Raw genomic sequence first — 18,003 nt, 5'->3', positions numbered from 1 at the left:
CAGTTTGGCAGTTTGAGACGCGATCCGTTGAATCAATACGCTGATTCATAACCATTCAAATCTTTATTTGAGGAGTGAAAACAAACAGGGAAGAGAAGGCAATGCTGAATAAAGTCGTAGTTTTTGTTATTTTTGGACCAAAATGTATTTTCGATGCTTCAAGAGATTCTAATTAACCAACTGATGTCACATATGATGATGTTTTTATTCCCTTTCGGAACATGGACATTATAGTGTATATACACTTGCATACGCTTTTGGACTAAATATAAAGTATCTTAGACTGTGTTCTAAAGAAGAACGGAGGTCTTACGGGTATGGAACGACATTAGGGTGAGTCGTTAATGACATCAATTTCATTTTTGGGTGAACTAACCCTTTAACTTGATGTTCAAGACAATACCAATATGCTTCAACCATTCATTTTTTTGGTTAAAGGAAGTGTTTAGCCCCGTTTCCACCACAGGAACTTTACCCAGGAACCAGGAACTTTAGGTGGTACTCGGTGTGTTTAGACCGCAGGAACCAGGGTCTAAATGAAGATCCGGGTAAATATTTCCCCCTCTAAACGGCCCTGCTCGCTCGCAGGTAGTACTTTTTCAAAGTTCAGGAACTTTCGAGGGCGGGACTTGGGCGCTGAACATGCTGATTGGTTTAGCATTTTATTTCAACCGGGGTTTTTAAAAGTCTTTTGCGAAGTTTGGTCTACGTTCAGTAAATATCAGTCTTGTTCTCTGTCTGATGGCGCGTGTTCGTCTCAGCCATTTCACGTGCAATGTCCGTAATAGCTGATAATAATATTCATTGTCATTTTAAATCTAACTTTACAAGCTTTCTGAATATGCTGCATGCTGCTGAATCTGCATATTAGTGCTCTTTTCTGTCGTTGTTAATTACCTCTTTAGTAAACCTATACATATCCAGCAAAAGAAGCACAGCTTGAATCCCTTCCATACTCGTTATTAATTTTTTTACAGTCTATATTTTTCACCATGTAAACGACCTGACCGATTACTTTTAAGTGTGCATCCTTACATGACGTGACAGCGCGCGCTCATGTTGACGAGAGGAAAGCTCATTTTTCTGAGGGGTAAACTTTTTATTTTGTAAGTTATGAAGATAATGTTGGAATAATGACACAGTGTGTATATTGCCCCAGGCAGTTTTTACTTTAACTGCACCTGACAGAATATTTTTTTTTTCTTTCTGAGATGATTATTACACTTTACAACAAATAAATAGCTTATATAATACTGGATTAGTCCTGGTGGCCGTTAAGAGTTGACTACAGTTAACACACTCCAGCTGCTGGAGAAAACACTGTTGACATTTTTGATGCGGCAGACAAACTGCATGTGACAAAATGATGGCGATTGAAAGTCATCACATGTAAACACCAGATCGGTTTAGATAACGTCTCATGTAAACAGTCCACTAAATCTTTCAATCGGTACACACAAAAATGATTACTGTCCGTCACTGACTTGGAGGAGCAGTCGCGCGCAGTCCTACATCACCTGACTAATTTGCCTAATCTTCACGTGACTTTAGATCGCGGTGGAAACGCAGACAGCTGCAGGTCTGGGGGGAAAAAAGTTCCTTTAAAAAAGTTCCTGGTACAAATTGTTTCGGGTAATTTTGGTGGAAATGGGGCTTATGTAAGATTGTGGCCATGGTAACTAGAGCAGATCTGGCAACCCGGATGCAGAAACACTACTGACTTCATGATTGGCCGATAGGTGGAGGGCGGAGCTTCAGGCCAAAACACAACATGTCAACATCAGTTGAGGGCTGCAACAACAACTTTTAAATGACAATATCCTGGCTGGACTTCTGTTGTCAGTGATATAAGTTTTTGAAATGAACATGATTTCTTAATGTCTAGTAACATATCAGGGTCATTTTATGATTAATTGAAATACATTTCTTACATACAGTTCCTTTAATGACACGCTCCCAATTTCAATGTGTGGCTCGATGACTGTTGGTGATTGGTAAGACTGTTCTCTGGTAGCAGACCTTTCTAGTCTAAACATTAAGACTTGGATCTATTTTTTGTTTTATGATGTTCACATAAACCTTTCATTTTTCCAAGCAGATGTCATATACTCCAGTGTTTCTCAAGGCCAGTCCTGGGGACCCACCTAACAAAATGTTTTAGAAGTTGAATTTAACTGCCTGATTCAGCTCATAAGATTCTTGGTGTGTTGAATAGCGAGACATCTAAAACATTTTGGGAGATGGGTCCTGACGACTGCAGTCGAGAAACCGGTCTAGTCTAGTGAGCTATGTGTGATGATTATTTCCCTTAGTGCTGAGAGGTTTTTGGTGTACCTGAATAATTCAGCAATGAGCATCCCATCTTAAAACATTTTACATGTTGCTCTGCAACTCATGGGTACGTTTAATGTGGCACAGTCATTCTAGAGTTTCCACACCTCCATGCTTTTCCAGCCTCTCCCATGAGGATTTTGGGTAGGCAGCACACATGGTGTAGAAATGGAACCATCTGCTCAGTCCTAACCCCTTCTGAAACCAACGGGCCCCCCACACGCCTCCCCTTCACAAGACATCCAATAAAACCACCCTCAGAACTCCACTCTTCCCATATCTCACACAAGCACATGTGGGCATTTCTTACTCAAGGCAGTTGGCATGAAGGCCCGCAATCAAGTCGGACTGGCATTCCGGCTGCGGGGTTGGAAACTCTGAGTTTGGAGCCACACTGGAGACTCTGAAATGATTCAAGCAAGAAGAGCGTGTCAGATTTTCGACTCGCTGTCTTGTGTGAATTAAACCCAGAACCTGAGGATTGGGGGCTAGCGTGTTTTCACCCTTTGTACTGGGATTGGGATCATGTACTGGGAACTGTGGATCAGTCAGCTGACCAAGACTGGGAAGCACTGCATGCTGGTTAGGAATAAAGGTAGGTCTATAAGTATCTCTGTGCATATGTGCCTGCGTGTGGCGAAGCTGGGTTTGCCACACAGGCCTTGAACGTCTTAGCTGCGTGTTCTTGCTTGTTTATTGCGTTGTGTAAGACCTGGCAGAAGACCAGTCTTTGTGTAGCCAACAGCGTGTCTTTAATGCATAATGATTGTTTTGAGTTTGTTGATTGCATTTTGCTGTAATAATCATTTTTAGGGTTATTGGCTCACTTCTGTCTAATCCACTATGTGGTTGTTCCTGTAGGTATTGCGTACACCTCGTATTAACAGTCCAGCTTTCTGGGTCTTTATAAGGGATGTCCAAAACTTCATAAAATAGACAAGTTGATGTGTTGCTCAAACAACTAGTATACTAATCCTGTGCAGTTAGTTGGGTTGTACTGTACATGATAAGAATCACAACATTATATTTGAAGTGTATGATTCTTAGCATATGCAGTACTGTTCAAAAGTTTAGGTTCAGTAAGATTTTTTAAAATGTGTTTGAAAATGTTTATACTTACCAAGGCTGCCAATATAGTAATATAATATAGTTTATAGTATAATATAGTGTAATTGTAGTTGTGAAATATTACTACAATTTAAAATAACTTTCTATTTTTAAAAATATTTTGTCACATGATCCTTTAAAAATCATTCCAATATGCTGATTTGGTGCTTCCCAGTCCTTGTGCTGTTTAATATTTCTGTGGAAACCGTTTTTTTTTTTTTTTTTTTTTTTTTTTTTCGTCTTCAGAATTCTTTGATGTATGGAAAGTTAAAAGGTTGAAATATAACTCTTGAACGGTAGTTTATTTTTTATTTTTAGTGTTTTAAAATGTTGTCCATTTGTCAGTTAACGGTCATAAAATCGAAATAATTTTCACTTCATTCAAGTCCAGTTGGTTGTTTGAAAGACTAGCTGACCATTGTGTAACCATCCACTGAATTTATCATGATGTGTCACTGTCATGACTTCATGTTGCTGCTGATTTTGTGATGCAAGTTGATGAATAATTTGGCTGTTGCTCTCGCCAGGCATTCGGCATATGTTGCTATGTTCATGTAAATACCTTGGGGTGTGAATATGGCAATCATATATCAAATTATGTGGTATTGCTTTTTGTATAAAAAAACCCTGCCCTGTACCATATTAGTTCTTATTAAATCTTGGAAGCAGAATTTGTTCTGTAATGATTAGTAGTGAGTTCCCTTTCCATGTTTTGTCTTGCCACACTTTTCCCCAAGGAAAGGGGCAGCTGCCCAGACATGCTGTGTGTGTGTTTGTGGCTGGTTGACAGCTGTAGAGGAAGACCAGCAGACGCAGGCATGCTGAAGGCGTGGAGACTCTCCCACACCGTTTTTCCAACCTCAAAGCAGTTTTGTGCTCCTCCCCTCCTTTAAACCTTGCTTAAGAATCAAACCGTCTCAGACAGAAGCAGACACTTCACCACATCAGGTCTGTGTTTTATTCCATGGGAGATTAGATATTAATCTAGTGCTGCTAGATTATGTCATTGAGGACCTTGCTGTCCAGCAGCAGTTTTGAGGAAGAAAGGGCCAGACTGACCAACCTGCCCAGCCTACAGGATGTGGACCAATATTGCTTCCCAGGTAGCCCTTTTTTTGAGCTGGCTGGTCTCATAGCCAGTGCTGTGCTGGTGCCCTGAGTGTCAGCAAGTTTTGTGAAGGATTTCAGGTCGAGAGATGTGTTTATTTTGTATGGTCAATATGGAAGCTTTCCAGTCAAATTATATTCTCTTGGGCTTTTCCATCTGCTTTTCTCAAATGGAAGTGTTTGGCGTGTTTCTAATGGAGCAATACTTAATGTTAACCTGAATACACTGCAAAAAATGCTCTTCTTATTTAGTTTATTTTTTCTTGTTTCCAGTCCAAATATCTAAATATAAATGTAAAATGACATAAGAGATTTGTTTTTTCTTTCTGGGAAAAAAATATCAAAATAAAAATGAGTTTTTGCTTAAAACAGGCAAAATTATCTGCCAATGGGGTGAGAAATTTCTGTTTGGGATGGATTTTAAGCAAAAACTCACTTGATTTCTCATTGTCAACATTGTCAACAAAACAAGAAAAAAAATCTTATGTTGGTTTACTTGTATAATAAATGCATCTTGATTTAAGAATTGTTAGATATTTAGACTAGAAACAAGACAAAATTACTAAGTAAGAAGAGCATTTTTTTGCAGTGTATGGATGTGGCGGTGTAGTTTATTTAAATATAGCCATACATAATGAATACAAGTTTTTATACAAAATGTTACAACAAACAAACAAAAGGAAATCAATACTTACAAAAATCAGAATCTTTTTATTAGCAACGTTTCGGTCTCATGACCTTCATCAGGCATAACTTCATCAGGCTAAATAATGCCTGATGAAGGTCATGAGACCGAAACATTGCTAATAAAAAGATTCAGATTTTTGTAAGTATTGATAGTGTGTGGGATTTCCTTTTGTTTGTTTGTTTGTTGAGATTTTTGGATCTGGGTATCCTTCATTCCTGTCTATTATCTACAGGTGTGCGATGGTAATTGTGAACTAATTTATACAAAATGTTAACTAAACTAAATTCAGGTTGATTGAGACACTTTTTCCAAGTCATTTTTAATGGCTAAAAGTGTTCAGATCACCCTTAATAAGTCTATACCATGTGTGTTTAAAAATACAGATACAACACTTTCTCCAATAATGATTTATGTGGATTGTAATATAATTAATTAAATCATTGTCGCAGTTATCGCAGTCATCCCCATCATCTAATATAGCCTTATTATAATGATTAATTGCTGTTTTGTGTAGCCTTTGTGCATTGGTTGCACATTATTTGGAAAATTATACCCATTTGAATCAAATTCCTTGTTTTTACTTTGCGTTCCTTTACTTCTCTGCTCCCTCTCCACCTTGACGTTCGCTTGTTATCAACCCCTTTTTTTCCTGAAACCTCACCTCCCTTATATTGCTTCATTCTGCCATTCCCAGAGGCCTTATGTTTCCTGTTACTCATCTAGCGTTCTTTTTGTCTCTTTCTTCCTGACAGAGGCCCTGCACAGGCCGTTTGGACTGGACTCGACGGCGCTGACTGAAGCGGTGCGCTGGAGCTCGAAGGAGAATCTCTTGGGCGCGGCGGAGAGTGACCCGAACCTCTTCGTTGCGCTTTACGACTTTGTTGCCAGTGGTGACAACACGCTGAGCATCACGAAAGGTACGAACGTCAAAAGGAGACGAGTGGTTGTGCAACCAGGTGGCTTGGTTTCACCGTTCACTTTAACAAGTTTGCTCTCCATCTCTGTACACAAATGACAAACCACATTGCATCGGCAGTGTAAACTCAAACAAGGCCTGGAATAAACATGGCTGGAGAGTGTTTTCTCAACCATTATTGATAACTTCCTCCCTCTTTATAACAAAGACACCATGCCATAATCCTTCCTCTTCCTTCCATCGTTCTCCTTCCTCTTGTCCTTACTTCAGATCTTGTTGTTCCTCTTCCCAGCAGCAGTCTGTAGGATCAAAGCACAAAGAACCAGACTAAGAATGAAAGCGTAGGCTAAAGTTTGTGTTTTATTTAGCTGAGGAGCATGAACACATGGGCACCAACCTGAGCCATATGCACTAACGCCCACAACTCTTTCCAGCGTGTAATAGACTTTGGAACATTGGAGTCAAGACTTTTTTAGTCAAGCAGTTCAATGCTCAGATCCTCCATGCTGAATGGCTACCCCTAACGCTAATATCCGTTTTGAAGTGTAATCCGTCAGCGGGGTGAAAAGCAGGTGGGTAAACACAGACTAGCCAAGAGAGGAGAGTTCAGAGAGAGGGAGTTAGCGGCCTGCTCTTTCTCTCTGAAGTAGCCGCTAATGGCCAGTAATGTAATGTCGTCTGGTTGGCACCAATGCGCCAGTCTCTTCTTGTTTTGTGAGGGCCTTGTTGTCGCGCCAGTGTCGGGTTAGAATTAGCAAAAAAAGCACTTTCTGTCTAATAGCTAGTGCGCCTGAACTCACTTTCAATGACATAATGAGAGCGCCCTCTATTGGACCAATGCTTGATGGGATCACAACAAGGTGAAGGAAGAGCAGTATATATATATTTTTAAAGATAATTATACTATTATTCAGCAAGGATGCATTACATTTTTCAAAAGTGACGCTAAGACATTTATAGTGCTATAAAATATTTCAATTTCAAATAAATGATTTTGAAAGAATCCTGAAAAAAGTGTCACAGTAGATTTTAAAATGTTAAAATAGATTTTTTTTTAAATTGTAACGTTTTCTACTATATTACTGTGTTTTTGATCATATAAATACAGCCTTGTATTGTAGTGGATATGAATCTACAAATATACTTTTATATTGTTTAATTTTTTAATTCCGCAGCAGAAATATACAAACATGTCAAAAATTGTCCTCTTTTTTAATTAGGTTATAGCATTGTTTTCAACAGCGGTTTGACAGCGTCATCACTATACACAGTAATTCAACACTCTAGAGAGGTTTTTTTCCCAAACAGCTAGAGCTGGAGCACAAGCTTAATGGATCAGAACACAGGGCTCTTAAGATGTTTTCAAAAGTGCTTTTAAAGGCATGTCTTGTTAAAAATACTATTTTTAACTTGCGTAGTGTCTTAAACATGTGACATTCAGGCAGGTGATGTAACCAAAAATGTCCGTCCGAAGTACATGTATTTGGGGTAATTAAAAAGCAGCGCAGTACATCAAATACTCGACTGATTTATCTCATGGCGCACCATATCCCAGGTGCCCTCAGGATTTGTTCAGATCTCAAAATACTTGTATAAAACACTTCTTCCCTGTCTGAGCTTATGGGGAAAAACAGATGTGGATGTTTTTATAGCTGAAGGATGGACCTGTTGTGGCTTGCATCGTCTAATCTCTCTTTCCATTCCATTCCATTCAAGTCAGATGCATTGACATCAACAACAAGGGTTTACATTGCTGGAACACTAGTCAAACTTTGTGGTGTCTTTCTCATACAAAAATGTTATATCTTTCTCACTCTTGATCTTTTTTTGTATTTCAGGAGAGAAGCTGCGAGTGTTGGGGTACAATCAGAATGGAGAGTGGAGTGAAGTCCGTTCGAAGAACGGCCAGGGTTGGGTACCCAGTAACTACATCACCCCCGTGAACAGTCTGGAGAAGCATAGCTGGTATCATGGACCCGTGTCCCGCAGCGCCGCGGAGTACCTGCTCAGCAGCCTGATCAACGGCAGCTTCCTGGTGAGGGAGAGCGAGAGCAGCCCTGGCCAGCTCTCCATCTCGCTTCGCTACGAGGGACGGGTCTATCACTACCGGATCAACACCGCCTCTGACGGAAAGGTAGGGCTGCCTTCACTCTACATCAGGGCTATTCAAATCTTACCCTGGAGGGCCAATGCGGTGCAGAGTTTAGCTCCAACCCTGATAAAACACACCTGAACATGCTAATCAATGTCTTCAGGATCATTAGAAAATCACAGGTGAGTGTGTTTGATTAGGGTTGGAGCTAAACTCTGCAGTGCATTGGCCCTCCAGGGTAAGATTTGAATAGCCCTGCTCTACATTAAAACCAGCTCTCCTTTTGCTTTAATTTACTAATTAAATTCACTCTTCTCTTCTGTCTCAGGTCTATGTAACAGCTGAGAGTCGCTTTAGCACGTTAGCCGAGCTGGTTCATCATCATTCCACAGTGGCGGATGGTCTGGTAACCACACTTCACTATCCTGCTCCGAAATGCAACAAGCCAACCGTGTACGGCGTCTCTCCCATCCACGACAAGTGGGAGATGGAGCGCACAGACATCACCATGAAGCACAAACTGGGCGGAGGCCAGTACGGAGAGGTGTACGTCGGAGTTTGGAAAAAGTACAACCTCACTGTAGCTGTAAAAACACTAAAGGTGTGTGTTTTATGTTTTTTTCTTTATATATCATTGTTTTTGATTGCTGTAAAAAAGTAATACTTTAGGAGTAAGGTCCAATTAGTTAACATGTAGATGCATCAACTAATATTAACTATCAATGAGCAAAATATTGTTATATTGTTATTAGTTAGTCAGTTAATACAAAAATAACTGTTAATTATTAGTTTATGTCAGCACACGTCCATTAAAAAGGAACAGATACAATTTTTAAATGTAATAAATTATTTGTAAAAGTTAAAATGAACATAAATGAGTTCAAGTATTTTTTATTATTAGTTAATGTTAACTAATGTAACTAATGTTAAGGAAACCTTATTTTAAAATGTTCCCCAGCAACAGTTTATGTGGTGTGTTGTGCCACCAAGAGGATGTTGATTATATTGCACTCATTCCTGTTTTGAGCAGTTTTTGTATAGGTTTTTTGTTCTATTGATATTTATGTTGTTATATCACTTTATCCTAAAGGAGGACACCATGGAAGTTGAGGAGTTTCTGAAGGAGGCTGCAGTCATGAAGGAGGTGAAACATCCCAATCTAGTACAGTTACTGGGTGAGTACACTAGGAATGTGCAAAATGGCATATCACCATTATCTTATTAATAAATATAAAATAGAAACTTATCAATCACATTAACCCGTTATTTAGAGTAAATCACACATCATATGTGACTAAATTTCATGCTAGGCGACTAAAGCTTGGAACATACTCTGCAAGAACAAATAAATGAGTTTGTTTTCTCGAGGTGACAAGAATAAAGTTCGTTCTGGCCAGTACATTCCATACTTCACGAGAAAAGCAGGTGCCGAACATCTGCGTTTCTCCGCATTAACCACGCCCACTTTAAATGTATGACCAATCACACAATAGTTCTTGGACTCCCGCAAGAAAAAAGTTCTGCTCAGACGATGTGTCGAGAACGAGCTGTGAGAACTCTCAAACCAGGGCTGCGAGAACAAAATTACGTCATCAAAAAAGAACTTTTTTTCTCTCTTCTTGCGGAAATATGTTGTAGTCTTAAAGGTTGTAATTCGCTATTGGCTAATAGATTGTTTGATTTAATTCGCTAATATTATTACTTGTTATAATATTAGTATTTGTTTTATTATTTTAGTGTTATTGTTAGTTTGTTTTTTACAGAAATATTTATGTGAACACACACTTATGTCAAGCATCACTGCCAGCTCATAATTCTCTTTAATATGCCAAATATACATTTATAATTTTCATAATTGTTTGCCACATTTTACATATTAAAGTTCTGTCATAAAACTGTGTAAAAAATGATTAAACATATATTAAAAGGGTTTCAGATATACATTTTCCTCATAAAAAAAAAACAAAATTTGCTTGTCTGAGTGCATCAGGAAAATGTAGTAGCCAATGGTGATTTATATTGCCAGTGTGTCTGTTTAGGTTTGGTTAATGAAACATTATGACCCATTCCTACAGTATGCACTACTCTCATGACTCCTACTATAGAAATCCAGGGTTTTGTACACAAAGCGCAAGCAACAGTTATATATTCAAATTATGATCTTCGATTTGTGCCTGATTGTTTAGTCCTGATTCCCCCTTCTAGGTGTGTGTACACTGGAGCCTCCATTCTACATAGTGACCGAGTATATGCCCCACGGGAACCTGCTGGACTACCTGCGTGAGTGTGACAGAGAGCAGGTGAACGCTGTGGTGCTGCTCTACATGGCCACTCAGATTTCCTCCGCCATGGAGTATCTGGAGAAGAAGAACTTTATCCACAGGTGAGCACAGTTCTTCAGATGTCAGTGGACTTTGAGATTTTGAGTATATCATTTAAATCCTCTTTGTCTCACAAAATACATCGTTTTTTTACCCTATTGAGAGATCTCGCTACAGCTTGTCGATCTCTTTCTCAGGGACTTGGCAGCTCGTAATTGTTTGGTTGGAGAGAATCATGTGGTCAAGGTGGCTGATTTCGGACTGAGCCGTCTGATGACAGGCGACACCTACACTGCTCATGCAGGTGCCAAATTCCCCATCAAATGGACAGCACCAGAGAGTCTGGCCTACAACACCTTCTCCATCAAATCAGATGTGTGGGGTCAGTTTCTTATTTCATTTTGTTATGTGAATTGTGTGTGGGGGGAAGTTATTTTACTCTATAAAGAGTTGTGTTGCAGACTGACTCACTTATTTTCTTCAAATTCCCCAGCGTTTGGAGTTTTGCTTTGGGAGATTGCGACGTACGGCATGTCTCCATACCCGGGAATCGACCTCTCTCAGGTGTACGATCTGCTGGAGAAAGGCTACCGCATGGAGCAGCCCGAGGGGTGTCCGCCTAAAGTTTACGAGCTTATGAGAGCCTGTGAGTGTCAACAACAATGCTTTATGGCTTTTATATAATAACATAAAGAAACAATACCCCAAGCCTTTGAACTGTAGATTTTGGTCATTAGGTAATCCATATTTTGTTTGCGTGTCGGCAGGTTGGCAGTGGAGTCCACTGGATAGACCCTCATTTGCGGAGATTCACCAGGCCTTTGAGACCATGTTCCATGACTCAAGTATCTCAGAAGGTATTACTGCATCATCTGTTCTGAGTGCCAGAGGAAGCTGTAGACTTGTTTGAGGAACAGACATTTCATGCAGATCTTATACAGAAAACTCAATGCACAATAAGGAAACAATAAATAACTTTGGTGCAGTTTGTATTGACTTTACCATTGAATAAACTGAAATAAAGTTGGTTAACATGTAATAAAGATTTGACCCATGATATTTTTACGTAAAACCCACTATTAACGTGCATCTTCTCTCTGCTAACTCTTCTCCAGAGGTAGCCGAAGAACTGTGTAAAACCGCATCTGGTGGGCATGGTGGGCTCGCACACACCTTCGGCCACGATATGCCACTCTTGCCCTCAAAGTCTCGTGGCCAGAAGAAACACTCTGAAAACAAAGAGAATATGGAGGAGGCAGGACCACATGGCCCTGCAGGTATACAGGCCCAACTCCAGCTCAGTCGGCTCAGACAGAAGCTCAAGAGAATGGGGGTGGTGTTCCTTATCGATTAACAGAGCTATACAGTATATAACCCTACACATATTCACAATTACAAGAAGATTTAAAAAAGTTGTTATATTCTGTATATCCTTTCTTTAATTTGCATTCATTTTAAATATGTTCAAAATGTACCATGAACAGATGACTGACATGTTCATAAACATTCATAACAAATTTTCCCTCCTGTTTTGATTTTTCTGTAATGCATCTGATTTTATTATTCTATTGCTGGTTTGTTCCCATTTCCTGCATGTCACTAAACCCCAAGTATGCACATAAGCACTTCACCAACTGCATGTGTATCAATATTATGATTCAAATCTGTTTAACCTTACTCACAATTAAAGCATTTTGATGTATTGTGCAATATTGTTTTTCTACTTAAAACTATTTATGTGTTATTTATTGAAATTACATAAAGTTTATGTAAAATAAACTTTTACGGTGGGAATGTGTATAATTATTTTTGGTAAAGCTGCCTCTTTTGTCATATTATTAAACCTTTTAAGAATGCAAAAAGTTATTTTTAACATTTAAACTATATATGTAATTATTGTCCTGCCTTTTATCTGCCGTATCTTACTTTCCCCTACATATCAAGTGATGCACACTTCATATTGCAAATATTTAGACGCACTGTTTGTAATGAGACCTGTGAAAAATACATAACAAAATATCTTGGCCTACTCATGAAACCTATTGCCCCATGAATTAAAGAGACACAGTGTCATGTTCTCTCATGTTTGATTAATGAGAAAAGTAGTGGCGCATAAGCTCACTACACAGTTTCTTGCATAAAGGATATGCCAGGTTAGGTTATATAATTTATAATAATGGTCAGCAGCAGAGTGGTAGTGAAAGGGGTGAATGTTGCAGTGATTTATAATAATACTACCCCATGGCCTTTATTTACACCACATTACTCTTACATGTTTATCTTTGAGACATTTTCTTGAGGCACAACTATTGGCAACAATGTAATTAATTAAATATTAATTGTATAGCCAAGCAATCATAATATGACACAATAAGAAATCTGTACTGAATAATCATGTAAGCAAGTGTTCCATGGTAACACAAGCCATTTAAATATGAAAGCGCATAAGTATTTAGTTTGCATGTCAGCTACTACCTCTTATTTTGCTGTTCTTTGACATTTGGTTCTGTTGTCATTGTTTTCAGGTCTTGCAGCATCCCTTTTTGTTGGTGATGGACGCTCCAGCAGCTCTCCAGCCCTACCACGTAAACAGAGGGATAAATCTCCCTCGAGCCTGCTGGAGGACTCCCAGGACACCACCTTCACCCGTGACCGCAAAGCTGGCTTCTTCAGCTCTTTCATGAAGAAGAAGTCCATGTCTTCTACTTCGTCCTCACCTCAACAGCAGCAGAATCTCCCAATGCCACCCAAAAGGAGCAGCTCTTTCCGGGAAATGGAGACCCAGCCCCATAAAAAGTATGAGCCCACGGCTGGGTTTGCAGGCCCTCCTCCTCCTTTGCCCCAAACTGATGGGTTGAGTTTCTCTCCATCTCATGGAGAGGGGAACCATGTGCAGTCCCGCTGTTGTGGGGCCACGTTTGGGCAGAAGCCCTCATGTTCAAACTCTGGAGCAACCTCTAGTCAAGTTGGAGGCAGCAGTAGCTGGGGAAGCCTAGCAGGCTTCTTCACCCCTCGCCTTATCAAAAAGACCTTGGGATTGCGGACTGGTAAGCCTTCTGGGATAGACGAAGGGAGTGGAACCAAGCCGTTCCCTCGCTCCAATTCAACTTCCTCTATGTCTGCTGGATTGCCAGACTTAGAGCGCATGGCATTGACATTACCAAGAAACCGTAGCAAACCCCCACTAGAGCGCACAGCTTCCACCACCTCACAGCCAGAGAATGGGGCAGCACGACCTTCGGATGCAATCCTGAGGAAGCTTGATGAAGGTACAGCTCAAATACGGGATCGTCCCAAAGCCAAACTCTTGCCACGAGGGGTCGCAGGTGGAGTTAGGGCACCAGGTGTGGGGGGAGAGGCTGATTCAGACTCCAATACACGGGGTAAAGATGGGCAAGATGACAGGCAAGGCTGGTCGTCTCCATCGAAAACCTCCACACTTGGTTCAGTCAATCTGCACAACCACAAAGTTCCAGTTCTGATCTCGCCGACCCTAAAGCACAGCTCGGCCGACGGCCTAGTTGGCGTGGACTCTCAGGGCAACCGCTTCAAGCTGCTTTCTGACAGTGGGGATCGTGACCGACCACGACTGGTGAAGCCAAAATGTGCACCTCCTCCACCGCCGATGCTCCGCTCCCTCCAACACGCCTACAGTGCCGATGCAGCCGATGAAGTGGTCAGTGGGAATATGGAGATCAATGGAGATGGCCTCAAAAGGTCAGGGAGAGAAGCCAGAGGGGCGCGTCCTTCAATACCACCACCACAAGTGCCTCCAGCTCCCATAGTCCCTACTAGCAACACCAACACCCAGACTAAGATGGCCAATGGTGCTTCCAGTGGCGGACCTGGCCCTACTTCCGCTAAACCCACCCTTAGACGGACTCGACAGCAGACAGAACGGATCCCCCTGGAGAAGATCAGCAAGGAGGCTCTTTTAGAGTGTGCTGAATGCTTGAGTAGTGCTCTTCTAGGCAACACCGAGCTTTCTTCCAGCAGCCAGGTCCTGGATGTGGGACACCAACTTTTGGACTACTGCTCGGGGTATGTCGATTGCATCCCACAGACGCGTAATAAGTTTGCCTTTCGCGAGGCAGTGGGTAAACTGGAGTTGAGTCTACAGGAGCTGCGTGCTTCCTCTGCGGGTGGGGGAGCGGGATTAGGGGCATCTGGGACCAGCCCGGCTCTTGACAACTTGCACACGTGCATTAAAGAGATCAGTGATGTAGTGCAAAGGTAGCCACTGTGTCTGCTGCACCCTCCAAAACTCCTCCTCCTGTACCCCTTGAAACTTTTGCCCCAAAATCAATCTAGTTTTATTTAAATTTTGGGGGACAGAGATTATTCTCTAAAAAGTACCTCAGAAAATGAATACACACACATACACATACACACTCTCATTCATTCTCTCTCTCTCTCTCTCTCTCTCTCTCTCTCTCTCTCTCTCTCTCTCTCTCTCTCTCTCTCTCTGTCTCTCTCTGTCTCTCTCTCTCTCTCTCTGTCTCTCTCTCTCTGTCTCTCTCTCTGTCTCTCTCTCTCTCTCTCTCTCTCTCTCTCTCTCTCTCTCTCTCTCTCTCTCTCTCTCTCTCTCTCTCTCTCTCTCTCTCTCTTTATTGTTTACAGGTGACTTTCTCATTGAAATTGCCAGTTGGGAACAGAGTTCATTGTATATAAGCTTTTTTGTCACTACCAAAATACACATGGTTCTGTTTTTGACAAATTTACTTTGTAATTATTATTTACAGTTTTATCTTGGTATGACAGAATGAATTTTCACAAATAAACAGGGGTTGCACAGGTTAAGGTGAGTCGACTACACGCTAACTGGTCCACTTATCGTCCTTTTTTTTTTTTAGAAAATTATTTCCATTCACTTTTTTAAGATCTTTTATTTGAATTTGATTCACAGTAACTGGATATTGCATCAGAATGTCAATGCAAACATGCAAATGCACACCATTTAAAAAATGAATCGGAATATACAATGAATGTGGATTGCAAACACAGTCTTCTCTATACACATTTGTTCAGTCTCATTTTACACACTAAAAAGCTTCTGTCTACATCCCATACTGTCATTTTTAATTTGACCACATTTGTTAAACACTACAGCATTTGATGACCATTGATGATTTTCTAGATCGTTCTCTAATTAGTCTATATTTTGATATGGTCCATGCATTATAGTTGTTAGTAGTGGTTTGCTGTGGCATAGTTGAAATGGTGTTGAGTTTGTCACCACATGGATCACGTTTGGCCTTTTATATCTGTGGCCTTTAGATAATTCCCCCATCGGCAAGACGGCACAGAACTACATTCATACTCCGGGTTCTCAACGCTCAACAATTCTAAACCTATTTCTAGATTGAACTGCTTTGCTATGGAGGAATTATTTGATGTGTGGATAGTCTGAATTTATTTTATGACTATGTCATGGTGCCAACACAGAAGCAGCAACACTACAGATTCAAGTATTGCCAAGTCTTTTACACAATCTGCATTTTCTTTAGCACATTGATTTGTTACTTTTTGATTTCACTTTAGAATGTTGCCATTTGTAAACTTGAATTTTAAATTATTTTCTATTAAAAGCACAGGCATTTTTATGATATTGTAGATATTGCATATTATTTTATACCCACAAACAGGCGTGAAAGGTCATGCTGACTTGTGTCCTTGTGGTGAGGTTTTGGTGTGAGGGTCTCGGTCTCCATCTGTGCATCTACATTATGAATGTATTCATTTGTTAAAACAGGAATGTTTTGTTTGTGTTTGTGTGTGTGTGTGTGTGTGAGTGTGTGCGTGTTTTCCCTAGCCTCCCTACAAATTGTCAAAATATATTAAAAAGAAACATTAAAAGAAGCATTTTATTCAGGACACAAACGGTTACACGTCTGTATTCATGAAATGATAGATTTCTATTAGAGTTTGCATAAATGAGATTTTTGTGGGTACCCTGCAATGTCATAATTAAAATGTAATGAAGCTGATTTGTACCGATTACACTGGAGCACATTTTTAAAGTATAAATGTTAATTGCCTTGCCTTAATTCACTATCTAGGGGATGTAATATGGACGTTTTGGAAGGCAAAATAGTTTTTGCCATACATGTCCATGACATTTCAGTTCCACTGCAGCAGAAATACATACATGTTGTTTGTTCAGAACCGTTTTTGTCTCTAGATCACCGCATAATTTGCCAACACTAACTTGCTTGTTTTGCTTTTTTTTTCTGCCATGCTGGGCAATGTTTCCTGATATTACATGGTGCCTTTTGTGAGAGATTTAATGTTTTGTGCACTGCATCATGTTAAAGATATGTTTATGTAAATATATTTTGCTCTCAAATATTTTTGCTCTCAAAAATATCAATTTTAAGGTGGCAAATGGGAGTTTTCAAGCCTTTATTATCATTCAAGCTACCCTATTTAGAGATCTAGGGATGTGAGGTGTCCAACTTGAATAGGAAAAAGTGCAATGATCTGTCCTTTATAAAAAAGACAGTGCTTGAAGTCTGGTCTTATTTTACAAGAGAGCTCATCAATTTGTTTTGCTTTGTCAGGAATACCTCTCTTGTGATCACGGTATTAGAAAATATTTTCCATGTGTGATATCTTTCAAACACATGCAGGTTGTCTATTCCATTTATTATTGTGTCTGAAAATGTTTAATTGCCAAGAAGCAGAGGGGGAGAAGAATGACTGTTTCGTATGTCAGTTTTACATAATTGTCATACAGCGTTTTGCCTCTTAAACATTTTAGTAAAACAGATGTTTTTTTGTTCTTCCATTGCCACTTATCACTGCAATTTGTATTTTAATTTGTTGGTTTTCCTATCGCTATAATCAGTACATTTTCTTTTAGTAAATTGCCAAACCTCTGAAAGTTTGTATATTAAATACTATTTGATTGTATCATTATAGAGGAACAATTCAGAGAGAACGGTCTTCTCCAATAGATGCTTTATGAGCCACACAAGGTCTCTGGGGTGCAAAGAAAGCAGTCCTTTATCCGAAATCAGTCCTTTTCGGTTTCATTTTAATTACCCAAGTTTTTTTTGTTTCGTTTTTTATATTTTTGTTTGTCACTTTTATTTATTTTTGGTTTATTTATTTATCTACTTTTTGTGTTGAATCCTGGAACTCTTTTTTTTTTTTTTTGTAAGGTCAGATTTTAAGTGCTGAAGAAATTTATATACCAAAGGCCACCTCTCTAGTCCTTCAAGTGCAATGAAAATAAAACACTCTTAATTTTGAATATGTGAATTTAACAGGGATTAAAAAGGCAGAGGTTGACAGATCAACAGTATTTTTTTCTGTTTTGTAAAAAGTATATTTTGTGTGATTCTAATTTAAAGCTCACTTTTAATAGTATATTACTGTGAAGTCCTTCCTCAGTGTTACACTTGATGTAAATAATGAATAAAGAAACTGTTGAAATGTT

The 18,003-nt window shown here is 39.7% G+C and overlaps 1 protein-coding gene across 2 annotated transcripts in view; it reads left to right on the top strand.

Moving 5' to 3' along the window:
• abl2 (c-abl oncogene 2, non-receptor tyrosine kinase) overlaps nt 1–18,003 on the top strand; it is a 37,150-nt gene extending 19,147 nt beyond the window's left edge. Inside the window, exons 1-11 of one of the 2 annotated variants that reach the window (XM_067414150.1) lie at nt 4,361–4,541; nt 5,986–6,150; nt 7,988–8,283; nt 8,570–8,842; nt 9,332–9,416; nt 10,447–10,624; nt 10,760–10,944; nt 11,056–11,208; nt 11,330–11,419; nt 11,678–11,839; nt 13,088–18,003. In XM_067414150.1, coding sequence (XP_067270251.1) covers nt 4,439–4,541; nt 5,986–6,150; nt 7,988–8,283; nt 8,570–8,842; nt 9,332–9,416; nt 10,447–10,624; nt 10,760–10,944; nt 11,056–11,208; nt 11,330–11,419; nt 11,678–11,839; nt 13,088–14,799 — 3,402 coding nt within the window. In that variant the 5' untranslated portion in view covers nt 4,361–4,438 and the 3' untranslated portion in view covers nt 14,800–18,003. Of the gene's footprint in view, nt 1–4,360; nt 4,542–5,985; nt 6,151–7,987; nt 8,284–8,569; nt 8,843–9,331; nt 9,417–10,446; nt 10,625–10,759; nt 10,945–11,055; nt 11,209–11,329; nt 11,420–11,677; nt 11,840–13,087 lie in introns of those variants that run through there. The other variant, XM_067414149.1, reaches the window with a different exon arrangement.

The sequence above is a fragment of the Pseudorasbora parva genome, chromosome 13 (assembly GCF_024679245.1).
Source record: "Pseudorasbora parva isolate DD20220531a chromosome 13, ASM2467924v1, whole genome shotgun sequence".
Taxonomy (NCBI): Eukaryota; Metazoa; Chordata; class Actinopteri; order Cypriniformes; family Gobionidae; genus Pseudorasbora; species Pseudorasbora parva.
This window is presented reverse-complemented; position numbering and strand designations above follow the sequence as displayed.